We start from the raw sequence: 14,978 nt of genomic DNA on the forward strand, positions 1-14,978 counted from the left end.
CGGGCTCTTATTCCAGGGTTCTGGAATAAGGCGGTGATCGGGGGGATGCGTTGTTTTGTCTGCATAACTAATTTTAATTTGAGCCAGTGTTTACTACTAGGTAGGTGTCTGTAAAATCCAGATTTCACGATTGACCTGAGAAATCTGATCCGGCGGCTCCGGGCCTCTGTTCCTGCCGGCACTGGGTGGATGTTGCTCCCTTCAGCTGTGCCTGGGCACCTGGGTTTGCCACAGTCCTCGCCACTCCTTATCACCGCCCCCACCCCCCCACTCTATTCTAATAGGGAAATATTCCTCTGTACCCTTTTTCCTTCAAAACTGGGAAAACACAAGATGGACTTACTTTTCGTGCAACCAGCCTGCCTCGTTGACTTGTTGCCTGCCTCGTTGACTTGTCACCTGCCTCATTGACTTGTCAGCTGCCTTGCTCCTGTAGGCACTTGGGTTTCCAGCGTCCTCCCAGTACTCCCCACAAGCCCACGCGCTATGATGGCGGACCTCCCTACACACCCCCAGCCTGCCTGCTCCCAGCCGGCCTCAGCCTGGCTCCTGCCTCGGCTCTGTCCTACCCGATGGCCTCATTCCTGCCTCTGGGCCTGACATTGGGGCATGTCTTTCTGGCTGGACTCTTGACTCCCCAAAGACTTGGCCAGGGCCTTCTCCCACTGGAAAACATACAAACTGCCCCCAGAACATATCAGCTGCCCCCAGACCAGATGCCATCTTTCATGGGCCAGAGAATGTCCTGATTGGGGTCCCCCAAAGGAGGAAGCATGTGGCTCAGAATCTGTCAGCTGCAAGTGACAAGGACACAGCTCAGAATTGGCTTTCACAAGGAGAGGAACTTCTTGATGCATAAATGACGCAGGTCAGCAGCAGGCAGCCTTCGCGATGTCCCCCACCGACCCGGTCTCTTAAATGTCCACGCCCTGGGGTAGAGAGGACTGAGATTCTATCAAAGGCTTCTGCATTTGATAGAGGTGCATTCTCTTGTTGTTTCTTGGGTTCCCTCGAGTGGGGGGCGGCGGTGGGGGGTAAAACTGCCATGGGTGACAGCCCCACCCACACGGTATGGTGTGCAACAGCTCTGAGAAGCGGGGGCCTGCCGTGACCACTTGAATGAGCCTGGGAGCTGACCCGCCTCCAGTACAGCCTTCAGATGAGAATGCAGCCCCAGTCTTAGCTCGACAGGGGTGTCATCCTCCTTTAATCCTTGGTGGGGGGTCTGCTGTAGTGCAGGGGCTCCAGCCGCCACAGGCTACCACCTCACACCTTGCCCACTCCTTGGCCCACTTTGGTTGTATGTTCACCCTGATCCTTCATGGTGGCCAGGAAGGCATGGTGCTGGGATTGGCCAGGACGGCCCGCCCCTGAAGTCTGGGGTCTGACTCAGATTAAAGGAGGGGATGTTTCAAGAAAGGGAAACAAGGGCAGGCAGAAGTCCCCACAGCCCACCAGGGCATCAGAAGGGACCGTCCCACTACCTGGGGCTTAGGACCCTGAGGACAGGTGAGTTCATCATGGGCAGGACTCCCTTGACACTGATGCTGGGAGATGTGCCCTGGAGGAAGCAAGGCCGCTTTCCCTGGAGCCCAGCGAGGCTGCTGAGCTGTGCTGGGTGTCTTGGATAGAGACACTCACACTGCAGCAGGGGCCTGCCACCATCCTAGCAAAAGCAATCATTAGTGACCTTCGTGCTGACCTTCTGATTTGGATTTTGGCTGGCATTTTTAAAACATTTATGTTAAAAAGTCATGCTTGTTTGGTTTTTGATTTTGCTCTTACTGTTATTTTTAATTGACATGTAATAATTGTACATATTTCTGGGGTAGGGTGTGAGATTTAGACACATGTATGCAACGTGTAATGATGACATCAGGGTAATTAGCATATCTGTCACCTCGGTTACCATTTCTTTGTGTTGGGAACATTCAAAATCTACTCTTCCAGCTGTTTGAAAATGCACCATACATTCTTATGGATTCCAGGCACTCTCTGGCACTACAGGGCACTAGCACTTATTTCCCCCATCTCGCTGTACTTTCGGATATGTTAACCAGCCTCTGGCAGTCCCCAGCCCGCTGCCCCCCAGCCTCTAGGAACTACTCTCCATTTCTATGACATCAACTGTTCCAGCTTCCACATATGAGCGAGAGCATGCAATATCTGCCTTTCTGAGCCTGGCTTATTTCATTTAACATAAGGTTCCCTAGGCTCATCCATATCTGGGCTGCTAATCTTAAGTTCAGTGAGTACAACCAACCACAAGGCCCAAGCTCTAGCACGTAACCCATCCACCCCAGGGTCCCTTCCTCCTCGTGCCATCCCAAGCTCACTCCCTAGGTGGAGACAGTGAGAAAGGACATTCTTTCACCTGATTCCTCCTTCAGAACTGTGACCTCTCAAGGCTACCCAGAGGCGGATACTACCTGGCTGGGACTTGGGATGAGCTGCAGGGATCAGGCTTGGATGTGATGCAGATACCTACTCCCTTCCTCCTGTATCAATTGGAGTAGGTGAGATTACGCTACAGAAACAAACACACTTTGCATCCCAGTGGCTTAAAATGACCGAGATTTCCTGCTCACACTGTATGTTCAGTGTGGGTTGGCAGAAGATTCGGGTTTCATTGTCACTCAGGTCCTAGGTGACAGAGCAGCCACTGTCTTTATGTTGCCAGATCACATGCCAGAAAAGAGAGATCTCTGAAGGGTCTCAGTGGGCAATTAGATGCTCCAACCAAAAAGAGACGTGCCCCACTTTTGCTCACAGATCATTGGCCAGAGCTAGTCACATGCTCTTCCTGGTCATGATGGGAACAGGAAGTGCACCTGCCCTTGCCCTCCTCCAGCATCCTCTAGGCTGTGCCAATGTCCCACAAGTCCTGGTCACAGGACATCACACACTGATTTATGACTTATTTCATCAGGACTCATGGAAGCCTTATTAGAATGAGTTATCTCATCTCCCAGGAGCAGGAAATAAAATCTTACAATTAACTCTGTGCTTGGGACTTGGGAATTGGTCTGACATCTTGTCAGTCATTGACTGGGACCCCTGGGAACGACTTGTCTTACTAGGCTTCAGTTGTGCTCCCTTCTTCTGGGCCTAACTGGTTTGCTAACAATACTGTTTGTTGTTTTGTTTTGTTTTGTTTTGTGATGGAGTCTCACTCTGTTGCCCAGGCTGGAGGGCAGTGGCGAAATCTCAGCTCACTGCAGCCTCCGCCTCCCAGCTTCAAGCGATTCTCCTGCTTCAGCCTCTTAGGTTGCTGGGATTACGCCACCAAGCCAGACTAATTTTTGCATTTTTAGTAGAGACAGGTTTTCACCATGTTGGCCAGGCTGGTCTCAAACTCCTGACCTCAGGTGATCCTCCCACCTCAGCCTCCCAAAGTGCTGGGATTACAGGTGTGTGCCACTGCACTCAGCTAACTCTTTGTTATTTATACACACAAAGAGAAATACGTGGCTCTACTTACATTTATGCAAGAGATATATTTATGCAAGAGAAAAAACACCTGCATACGTAGCTACCAAGGAATGCACATCTCTATTTTATGGCCAGATAAATCCTTAAAGGGGAAAAGAACACGCCCAGGACTCAGAGGGACTGTTGGTTCTCTTGGAGGGAACTACCTCGGTGTTTGGAGTCTATGGTGAGAACAGAAACCAAAATGATGCTGTGAGGATTGTGGAGGAAAAAAGGAAGGGTGCCGCTCACAGAAGCCTCGCTTTTGAAATGATACTGTACACGTCTTATTTAAGGAGGAAGTTTAGGGCGCTGAGTTGAGTATAGATTTTGGTTTCAGGCTTCTTCGGATCTGATCTCAGTTCTTCTACTTCCTAGTTTCGTGACGCGGGCAACCTGCTTAACTTCTCTGAGTCTCAGTTTCTGTCCAGGACAGCTTTCTTCGTCCTGAAGTCTAAATGAGAGTGCCTGCGAATGTCGTGGTGCAGAGAGGGTGTGCAGGACACGCGGTCCCGAGGCCACCCTGGCTGTCAGGCGTATGTCATGATACAAAATGGAATGGGATGGTTCCCAGTGGCTTCCCACGTGTGGTTCCTGTGGGAATCATCTGTGTATGCCCCTGTTCTTGATACAGCTGTTTTTCTGTTAGTTTGGTGCCAAAGTCCTTGACGTTACTTTTAATGGCAAAACCGCGATTACCTTTACACCAACCGAATATGTCAGTTGCAGTTTCTTTTCCTGCCCTGCATTGGTTTCTGCAAGTACCTTCACATGGGCGGAACATGTAAAGTGATCGCCTGCTTCCTCTGGCCTTGCACACCACACTGGGATTTCCACCTCCCCTGCCACACACCCTCCCAGAACTGTGAGCTCTTTGGGGTGAGGTCCACATGGCATTGGCCTTCTGTGGAGGCCTTTCATGGAACAGGTGCCTCATAGAACAAACACAGGGACTTCTGGAAATGGGGTAACGGAGGGACTGTGCGAGGCCTTAGATGACCTAGAGCTTGGCTTCCGCATCTCACCTGAAAACTGCGGTGACTTTGTATGGAAACTCATGCAGGTGAGTGTGACTGGGGAACCTTTCCTTCCATGTCAAAGAATGGAGCCCAGTGGGAGCAGGTCCTGAGAGTGACCAGGCCGGGCCTTTGTACCACATGGACCAGATTCCCAGTGGATGGGGTCTGTCAACACTGCAGACTGCTCGGCCCCCTGCTGGGCCACCAGGCGCCAACCTCTCTCTTCCATTTCTCTCCATCCCCCTGTAGTCCATGAGCCTCATCGAGATCGGGAACCCCTCTCAGAGCCTGGAGAATGTCTGCCGCTGGGCCTACCTCCAGCAGAAGCCAGACACGGACCACGATGAATACCACGATCACGCCATCTTCCTCACACGGCAGGACTTTGGGCCTTCTGGCATGCAAGGTGAGCCTCACCCATGCAGGGCCATAGAGGCATGAAACTGGAAATAAGCCCCTGACCGTGCAAGGGGCCCTGGGAGCCTTGGCCCAGCCCAGGGAAGAGTGTCAGGGCAAGGAAGGCTGTGGCCACCTTAGCTGGGTGAGGGTGTGGGGCAGTGCACGGACAGACAAATACACATTAGAACAGAATCCGGTGTCCTGAATTGGACCTATGTGTATAGGGACACTTTTGTGTCACAAAAGTGACATTTCAGAGAAGAGGAGTAAAACAGTCTAACGAATGGTGTGGGGCTAATTTGGAAAGAAAGGAGGTCTGTCACCTCCACTCACTCTGTAGACAGAGAGCATCTCACATGGATTTTAGGTCTAAATAAGAAACGCAAAATAATGAAAGAAGATAACATAGGCGGACGGCTCCATGTTCTTGGAGTAAGAGACGTTTTCTTTAAAAAGAGACAAAAAAAAAAAATAGACCAGGCGCGGTGGCTCATGCCTATAATCCCAGCACTTTGGGAGGCCGAGGCGGGCGGATCATGAGGTCAGGAGATTGAGACCATCCTGGCTAACACGGTGAAAAACCCCGTCTCTAAAAAAAACAAAAAATTAGCCGGGCGTGGCGGCGTGTGCCTGTAGTCCCAGCTACTCAGGAGGCTGAGGCAGGAGAATGGCGTGAACCCGGGAGGCGGAACTTACAGTGAGCCAAGATCACGCCACTGCACTCTAGGCTGGGTGACAGAGTGAGACTCCGACCTAAAAAAAAAACCCCACAAACTCAATGGAAAACACGGATAAATAGTAGCACATTTTAAAAGTTTGTGCATTAAAGGCACTGCTAATCCACTGGGGGAAATATTTATAAAAAAGGACTGCTATCTGAAGTATATGAAGAACGCCTACAATAATAGTAAGGATAATAAAAACAATCCAGTCGGAAAGTGGGCAGGAGACTCTTATCAGGCTCTTAACAAAATATGAATGAGCAGTAAAGGTATGAAAAGGCACTCAACCTCAGTAGACATTGGAAAAATGCAATTGAAACAATGAGACTGGGCATAGTGCTGGATGCCTGTAGTCCCAGCCACTCGGGAGCCTGAGGTGGGAGGATTGTTTGAGCCCAGGAGGTGAGCTATGATTGCACCACTGCACTCCAGCTTGGGCGACAGAGTGAGGCCTTGTCTTAAAAAAAAAAAAAAAAAAGGAAAGAGAAGAAAACCACAATGAGATATCAAGACATAGCTAATAGCTTAGTTAACTTGAAAAGACTGAAATTGCCATGTCTGGGTGAGGAGTGGATAGCTCGCCCTCGAACGCAGTGCAGCCAGGGGTTGCCCCAGCCACGTGATGAGGGTGCGCGTGGCTCTTTTGTCTTGGTGAGGGCACTAATGGGGAGCAGAGCTATCCCCCAGGAGAGGAAACCGACACAGCTTTTATATTAAGTGACCCGATCACTCATTTAAAAATGTAAAATTGACCGGATGCGATGGCTCACTCCTGTAATCCCAGGCACTTTGGAGGCCGAGGCAGGCGGATCACCTGAGGTCAGGAGTTTGTGACCAGCCTGGCCAACATGGTGAAATGACATCTCTACTAAAAATACAAAAATTAACTAGTGTAGTGGCGGGCGCCTGTAATCCCAGCTACTCAGGAGACTGAGGCAGGAGAATCGCTAGAACCCGGGAGGCAGAGGTTGCAGTGAGCCGAGATTGTGCTACTGCACTCCAGCCTGGGCAGCAGAGTATGAGACTGTCTCAAGAAAAGAAAAAAAAAATATGAAAGGACAGCCAAGGGTTACCAGATATTTTTTTAAAACCCAAAACACAAGAAATTGTTACAGCATGAAAAAGACGGACCAAGATGTAAAACAAAACAAAAAGTTTGAAAACTGGCTCTAGAGGAAACAGAGATAATTTAGAGACAAGAAAAGCAGGTTTTTAAAAGTAGTATTCCCAGAATGTTTGAGAAAATACATCTATAAACCGAGAGGAGGTTTCCAGGAAGAATTAGAGAACAACAAAGCATTTGTATAAAATTATGGATAGGATGGGGAAAGTAAAAAATTTGAAAGCTAGACCAGGCACAGTGGCTCATGCCTGTAATCCCAGCACTTTGGGAGGCCGAGGCGGGCAGATCATGAGGTCAGGAGATCGAGACCAGCCTGGCCAACACGGTGAAATCCCGTCTCTACTAAAAATACAAAAATTAGCCGGGCAAAGGTGGCAGGCGCCTGTAGTCCTAGCTACTTGGGAGGCTGAGGCAGGAGAATCGCTTGAACCCGGGAGGCGGAGGTTGCAGTGAGCCAGGATCACACCACTGCACTCCAGCCTGGGTGACAGAGTGAGACCCTATCTTAAAAAAAAAAAAAAAAAAATCGAAAGCTGAAATGAAAAGTCAAGGGCATCTCCCCATGGGAGCAAAAGACAAAAAGATGAACATGAGAGAAGTTAGGAGACATATCCTCCATCGAGGAGGCACACTCTATCTAATAAGATTCCGGATGGAGAAAACAGCCTCACAGTAAAATAAGAGGGAAGAAAACAAAGAAAAACATAAAGATGCGCTTTCAAATTTTGCAGGCTCCCGTAATGCTAAGTAGGATGAATGAAAAGCCTCCCACAAGGCAGATGCATCTGCAAGCCTTGCACACAAAGGACAAAGAGGAGATGGCAGCGTTCCGCTCCGGCACACAGACTCAACACTCGTCTCAAAATCTGCAGAGCAAAAAATGCAGATTTCCCTATTTATTACAACGGGAAGAGACAAGGGTTGGATCACCACACTTCTATTTTTAGGGGCATACACCGCCAGCTCACCCGGGGTCCCAGTGACCCTCCTTCCCTTCTCTGTGGAACACGTGGCCTCAGGGTCTCTCACTGGGGCGTGGCAGGAGTGAGGGCAGGTTGGGGTTCTGAAAGTCAGGGCTCCATGCTTGGCAGGCCTCTAGGAAGACTCCCAGGGGTACAAGTAGAGACCTCATGTGGCACCCATATCCCTGAATGCACTTCTCTATTTTGCCCAAGCCACCTCCCTCTGCTGAGACAAGAGCTGGGGAAATGAATCGGTCTCATTATCTGTCTTCCGCAGTTTGACGTGGGGTCTCAGCATCATGAACTTCTGCCGCCCTCCCCCTGGCCCTGGGCTGTCGTAGGCCACTGGTCTCATCTTCTGCGGTGGCTCTGACCTCTCAGTCCACACCAGCCAGGCCCCTCTGGGAGATTCTGCAGGCTAGTGTGGCATATGGGCTGACCAGCTTTGCAGCCTTCTGCAGCATTATGGAAACAGGTTTAGCTGGGGTCTCAAGGACCCCAGAGAAACAAGGGGAGACCCAGGAAACACCCCCCAGAGGAGGTGGGCTTGGAGGGCATGATGCCAGGCAGATGAGGGGCAGGATGCCTCTAGCAGGGAGAGAGGTGTGGAAGCAGGTGCTGCTCAGGGGCCACTCAGTGAGGCAGGCAGTGAGCAGGGGCAGGTGGCATGAAAGAGAACCGCAGGCAGGAAACTGTCAGGTGTCAGACAAGCCATAGCAGGTGACATCTGACTAAGGAGAGGGCCCAGCTGCAGTGTAGCTGCTGCAGGCAGAACGGCCACAGGGCTTGGGTGGTGAAGGGCTGGGGGCCTGCTGTCAGCCAGATGTCACAGGCTATGAGGTGTCTGCTATGGTGTCTTCTGAGCTGTGCCAGCTGGGGGTAGTTACCTGTGGAACAGGAGGCACTGGGGCCTTGAGGAGAAGTAGCGCCTGGGAGTTGGGCCAGGCCTCACCTTCCCATTCAGTCTATGGCAGCTTCTAGAGCCGCCTCTTTTCTCCTCCCAGGCTATGCTCCCGTCACTGGCATGTGCCACCCGGTCCGCAGCTGCACCCTGAACCACGAGGACGGCTTCTCCTCAGCCTTCGTGGTGGCCCATGAGACTGGCCACGTGTAAGTGGAAGGGCGGGGCACACAGGGGCCTCCCTAGGATCCCCAGCCCTGGCCGCCCACTTCTCCTCTGTGCCTTAAGAGGGACACACCCTGTGTGAAAGCCACTTGGGGTGTGGTCTCCTGTCTTCCCAGCGCTGGGCAGTGCTGGCCCAAGGCCCACTGTCTGCTGAAGGCAACAACCAAAGGAGGAAGGGCTCACCTGCAGACTGGGCAGGCGCTCTGGGCCAGCTAGAGCTGGGGTCTTGCCACATTATCCCATCCAAGCCCCCAGGCAGGGTGGGCTCTACCCCATGTTGTAGAGGAGGCTCGGAGGTTTGGAGGGTGGCTCGCCCAGAAAGCTGGAAGCAGGGAAGCCATGGCTCCGCCAAGGTGTGCATGCCCCTCCTGGGGACAGGATACCTGGGGACTACCCGCTGGACTACCACTCTCCCCAGAGTGCCTCAGCTTTCAAAGTGCAGCAGGTCGGTGCCACCCGGCTCAGGGTGGGCCAAGGTCAGGGGAAGCCCGTGAGGGAAAGATGGGGCTCCCTCCTATCATCGGGGTGGGGTGGGGCTGGCAGGCCCGTGTGCCAATAGGATTCAGCCAGCTGCCTCACCCCTCACAGGCTGGGCATGGAGCACGACGGGCAAGGCAACCGCTGCGGCGACGAGGTGCGGCTGGGCAGCATCATGGCGCCCCTGGTGCAGGCCGCCTTCCACCGCTTCCATTGGTCCCGCTGCAGCCAGCAGGAGCTGAGCCGCTACTTGCAGTGAGTACCACCCTTGTCCTCCAAGGGCGACCCCTCAGTCCCTGGGCTTAGCTCTGGGAGGGTGCAAGTCCCCATGCACCGGAGCCAGAGCCCTCCGACCTCAGGTCCCCTAGCCTTGTGTGCAGGGGAGGAGAGAGGGCACACCTGTGAGAGGATCCTGGTGTCTGGAGGAGAACCCATTGTCAGGAGTCTGTCCTTGAATGGCAAGTAGGCAAGGCAGCTACCCTGGGGTCTGTGCAAGCCGGGTCCTGGTATCTTACACCAAGGACAAGAGATGCAGCAGGGAAACTGAGGCAGCACAGCCAGGGGCCGGGATGTGCAGGTAGGGCTGCTGTGGCAGCTCCAGCAGGGGCCTCAGCTGCCTCCAGGGCTGAATGGTCAGCCATGCTGAACGCTGCTTGCGGTCCCGTGTGTCCCCCACAGCTCCTATGACTGCCTACGGGATGACCCCTTCGCCCACGACTGGCCGGCACTGCCGCAGCTCCCAGGGCTGCACTACTCCATGAACGAGCAGTGCCGCTTTGACTTCGGCCTGGGTTACATGATGTGCACGGCGGTGAGTGTGGCAGCCCTGCAGCAGGGTCCCCTCCCAGACCTCGGGGGAGGTGTGCTGGTGTTGGGGCAGCTCCTGGGACAGTGTGAGGATCAGCCCAGCGTGGGGAGCGCAGAGCAGCCCTCCAGAGTGGCAGCCTCTCCCTCTGCACCCACCACTCCCGACCCGCTAGGCACCCTGAGCCCACCTGGCAGGCCCAGACGGCCCTAGGCAGGAAGCACATGGGTGACAGGGCTGTGACCAGGGTGTCAGCCAGGGGCAGTGAGAGCCTGGCAAGGCCTTTGTGTCAGCCTGCAGAGGTCAGGAGAGCTCCCAAGGAAGAAGGGAGGCCTGCAGGCTAAGCAGAAGGAGAGGGCATTCAGGAAGGGAGGGCCACGGGTACAGAGGCCTGGAGGAGAGCGTGGCAGGCATAGGAGCACTCGATGCTGTCCAGGGCTGAGGGCCAGGGCTGAGCCGTCAGAGGAACCAGCCGTCAGAGGAACCGGCCATCAGCGTGGAGGCTGTGCGGGGGAGCTTCAGTGTCTGTGAGCGTCTTAATGCTCACCTCTCCTGCATGAAGGAAAGAAGCAAAGTAGTCCCATTTTACAGATGAGGAAACGGAGGCCCAGAGAGGCTAGGTAACCTGCCTGAGTCCACACAGCGAGCAAGTGATGGAGTCGAGTACCAATGCAGGAGGGCTAACTCCTTCCAGGACTCCCTAAGGAGCACAGTGGACTCGATTCTCATGGCGATGGGGGGCTCTGGAAGGGCTTGAGTAGGGGAGCCTCAGGGCCGCGGCTGAGTTTCAGCTGATCCCTCAGGGCTGTCCTGCGGGAAGTGCTATCAGGACAGGAGGCAGAAAGGCCAGGCAAGAGGACTGTGAAGTCCGGGGGAGGCCGCGGCTGCAGAGGGGGCAGGCCTGTGGGGTGGGGGCAGGGCTTCACCTGGGTTTAGGAGGGGAATCCACAGCAAAGAAAGGGTCAAAAGGGACGCACTTAGCCTCAGGCGGGCACACAGGGCCCAGCTGCCTGCCAGGCCCCCTGAGGTGTGCAGCCTCCAAGGAATGGAGGCAGAGAGGCCCAGCCACGTCCAGGGATGCGGCAGCCCCCACGGTGTACGGGCAAGGTCCTCACCGCCCCAGAATCATGACACCCACCAGCCACACAGGCCCATCACAGGCCAGTCCCACTGGGGCATCTCAGGTTACAGGACCCAGGGCGTGGGTGGCACCCCTGGGAAGTCCCTGAGGTGGGAGGGCCTGGCAAGCTGTGGTTCTGTCTTCCAGTTCCGGACCTTCGACCCCTGCAAGCAGCTGTGGTGCAGCCACCCGGACAACCCCTACTTCTGCAAGACCAAGAAGGGGCCCCCCTTGGACGGGACTATGTGTGCACCTGGCAAGGTGAGGCAGGATCAAGGGCAGGGCAGCAGTGCAGAGGCCAGGAATCTTAGGTGCCCAAGTCGCCAGGGACAGGCCCTGAAGTGGAGGTGGGGGACCCTCTCAGGGACCTCTGCTGCCCTCTCCTCTCCCCTTTCTAATTACCCCTCACACACTATACGCCAGAGCTTCCTCCACCCTATGCTGGAGCACACCTGGCATCTGAGAGCTCCTCACAATGCTTCATGCCCCCCACTCAGGAATCCCCCTCTAAGGAGTAATTTCTGGGGTCCTGGCAGCCTTTGGTCACCCTTGGGCACTGTGGGTCACCTCACCTTGAGGCCAGCATTGGAGTCCTTGGGCCCAGCATGAGGCTTAACCTCTCCATCCCCAGGATCTCGGTATTTGTCCCTCGCTGGGCACGCTGTCCTTCAAAGTCACTTGATGGCTGCCCCAGGCCCACTTCCCACCCCCGGTGACTCTTGAAAGAAGGGCTTCTTCCCCATGGTCCTCCCAGAACTCCAGACCTGATTCTCATTGGTTCAGATGAAATCACACACCCCCTACTCTGCCAGTTAGTTGCTAGGGGGCTGGCATATGCAAATGAGCTAAGCCTGGATCCCTGCCCAGGAAGGCTCAGCCCCACTGAGACCACCCTGGCCCTGCAGTGGGGGCAGGGAGTGGGGCGTGGACAGCAGTGTACATCCCAGCCAGGCCTGGAACGCCCCCAAACTGTCTGGACCTGTGGCTCCTTGATGGAAGTCTTTGGCTCGGGACTGGGCCAGCCACCTAACTTTAGTCCCTGGTGGAGCTTCTGAAAGAAACAAATTCCCAGGCCCACCCCTGAAGACTTTTGTTGGGGGCAGGATCCAATCGTTGTTTTGGGTGTTCTTTTTTAAACTATGGTAAAATTCACATAAAATTCACTATCCGAACCACTTTAAAGTGCACAGCTCAGGCTGGGCACAGTGGCTCATGCCTATTATCCCAGCACTTTGGGAGGCCGAGGCGGGTGGATCACCTGAGGTCAGAAGTTCAAGACCAGTCTGGTTAACATGGCAAAATCTCGTCTCTACTAAGAGTACAAAAACTAGCCGGGCGCAGTAGTTGGTGCCTGTAATCCCAGCTACTCAGGAGGCTGTGGCATGAAAATCGCTTGAGCCTGGGAGGTGGAGGTTGCAGTAAGCTGAGATTGTGTCTTTGCACTCCAGTCTGGACGACAGAGCAAGACCCTGTCTCAAAAACTAAAATTAAAAGTGAAGTGCACAATTCGGTGGCATTTAGTACATTCGCAATGTCGGGCAACCGTCACCACTACCCGGTCCCAGAGCTTTTCATCACTGCAAAAAGGAAGCCTCATTTATCAGTCACTCCTCCCTTCCCTCCTCACCCCATCCCCTGGCTAGCACCAGTCTGCTTTCTGTCTCTGTAGAGTTGCCTATTCCGGAATTTCATATAAATGGAATCATACATATGTGGCTTTTTGTATCTGACTCACTTCATTCAGCAGAATGGTTCCAAGGGTCATCCTGTGTGGCATCTGTCCACTTTCCATTCCTCTCGATCGCTGAATAACCTCCCGTCGTGTGGATGTGCCACATTTGGTGTATCCGTTATCTCCATGGAGAGACATTTGGGTGGTTTCCACCTTTTGGCCATTGTGAGTCATGCTGCTGTGAACATTCGTGTATAAGGTTTTGTTTGAAGACCTGGGAATTGGTGTTTTTAAGATGTGCCCAGATTTATTGAAGGGTTAGAGTTGTTGGTAACTCACTGGGGGCCTGGTGAGGCCAGAACCACCCAGCTAGTCCTCTTCCCACAGGGCCTCAGCAGAAGGAACAGGGCAGAACATCTGCCATGACCCCAGGGGGTGCTTGCAGAAAGCTGAGTTGGAGAACAAGACCAGCTAAGCGTGGCTCCCTGCCCGTCCCACCCACCCCAGGCAGGGAGGAGGCACAGGGAATGGGAGGCAGGCCCTGCACAGGCATGCTGGCCCAGGGAGCAGTGCTGGCCCAGGGAGCAGGAGCAGGAGCAGGTGGGGACCCCACATGTGTGTGTGTGTGGCTGGCCTGCACCCCAGCTGATTGCCCCCTGCTTCTCCTGCAAGGTAGAAACGGGGTGGGGGAGGTCTGGTGAGGACAGGGAGCAGATGCAACCAAAGTGTCCCCTCCTCACAGAGACCACTGACCTGGCCGCAGCCCTTCACTCATTTTGGTGGTAGGATCCTCTGCATTTAGCCCAGTAAGTGAAACTGCCTTTTATGTATAAAGAATAGTTGTGCTGACTGAGGGGCAGAGCTGGGGCTCTGCTCAGCCTCCCCTGGTTCCCGAGGAGCACAGGTTGAAACTGACCTAGATCAGGATTCAGTGCGGGGGTGTTAGGGGAACGTGGAAGAGGGGGTTCTCCGGGCAGCTGTCAGAATCCCTGAATGTGGGTCTGGATGTTTCCCTGTTCTATGCATCACTGTTCTCTCGCACTGTGATTTTACGTCTGGAAAGCAATCATCTTCTCTCCCACCCTTCCCTGCAAGGGGAGCCAGAGGGGAAGGAGAGAGAGGAGAGAGCAAGGCAAAGCCTGGCCGGGCTGGAGAAATGGCAGGTTGCCTGCTGAAAGTGGCTCTGGGACAGAGCTGTCCGTCTGCATCCCCAGACACCTGGCAGGGGTCTGTGGAGAGCTCAGGCTCTGCATGAGGCCATTGACTGGGAACTCCTGCTGGCTGTCCCAGCACCTCACTCCCCTCTTGGCCTCCGTTGCCTCATTATACCTCTGTTCACCCAGTTTCCTGCTGCCACCATTTCCTAGAGAGAGAAGATCTGTCTCTAGATTCTAGACACGGAGGTGGCTGGGAGAGAAGCCACAGAGCCCACAGGTGATCTGCCCTCACCCTCTGCTGTGCGGCTGCATGGCCCATCCATTGCCTGCCCTGAACCCGTGTGCACCGGGAGGCAGGGATGCTGCGGTGCCTGCGGGTTCAGAGCCTTGGCCTCCATGAGATGAAGCAGAGGACCAGGGTAGTGAGAGATGGGGCCAGGTTGCTCAGTGGGAGGGGTGGGGTGGGGGCAGGGAGGGGGGAGCCTTTCCATGGAACTGAGTGTGTTGGGCAGGCTGGTTTGGCCGGTTTGGGTGAGAGGGGAGAGGTGGGCTCATTCCCTTTGGGTTAAAAAAAAAAGGCAACAGGCCAGAGGATTAGGCTGAGGAAGCTACATATCTCCTCAGCTCTAGATTCATTCATTCATTCATTCATTTCCCCATATGACGGGTTCCAAATTCACGCAGCACACATAACCTTTCCCTTTAAATGTTGAAGTCTCTCTAGTGGATGGAATATTTGTAGGCACTTAAGCATATGTTTATAAAACATGTCAACAACATTAAATGGTTTCTTTTCGAACAATGGGTGAGAGATCAGAGGATGAGCTCTTCACGCAGGGTCATCACACTGCGGAGATCAGAGGATGAAACTCTTCACACAGGGTCATCACACTGAGGAGATCAGAGGATGAACTCTTCACGCAGG

At 54.0% G+C, this 14,978-nt stretch overlaps 1 protein-coding gene across 2 annotated transcripts in view; it reads left to right on the forward strand.

The window, feature by feature from the left end:
• The window catches only part of ADAMTS2 (ADAM metallopeptidase with thrombospondin type 1 motif 2), a 223,306-nt gene that overhangs the window by 173,891 nt on the left and 34,437 nt on the right, over positions 1-14,978 (forward strand). The window contains exons 6-11 of one of the 2 annotated variants that reach the window (XM_023193716.2): positions 4,740-4,896; positions 8,701-8,806; positions 9,411-9,554; positions 9,978-10,110; positions 11,372-11,485; positions 12,415-12,940. In XM_023193716.2, the coding sequence (XP_023049484.1) occupies positions 4,740-4,896; positions 8,701-8,806; positions 9,411-9,554; positions 9,978-10,110; positions 11,372-11,485; positions 12,415-12,486 (726 nt within the window). In that variant the 3' untranslated portion in view covers positions 12,487-12,940. Of the gene's footprint in view, positions 1-4,739; positions 4,897-8,700; positions 8,807-9,410; positions 9,555-9,977; positions 10,111-11,371; positions 11,486-12,414; positions 12,941-14,978 lie in introns of those variants that run through there. The other variant, XM_023193715.2, reaches the window with a different exon arrangement.

The sequence above is a fragment of the Piliocolobus tephrosceles genome, chromosome 4 (genome assembly GCF_002776525.5).
Source record: "Piliocolobus tephrosceles isolate RC106 chromosome 4, ASM277652v3, whole genome shotgun sequence".
In the NCBI taxonomy this organism is placed as follows: Eukaryota; Metazoa; Chordata; class Mammalia; order Primates; family Cercopithecidae; genus Piliocolobus; species Piliocolobus tephrosceles.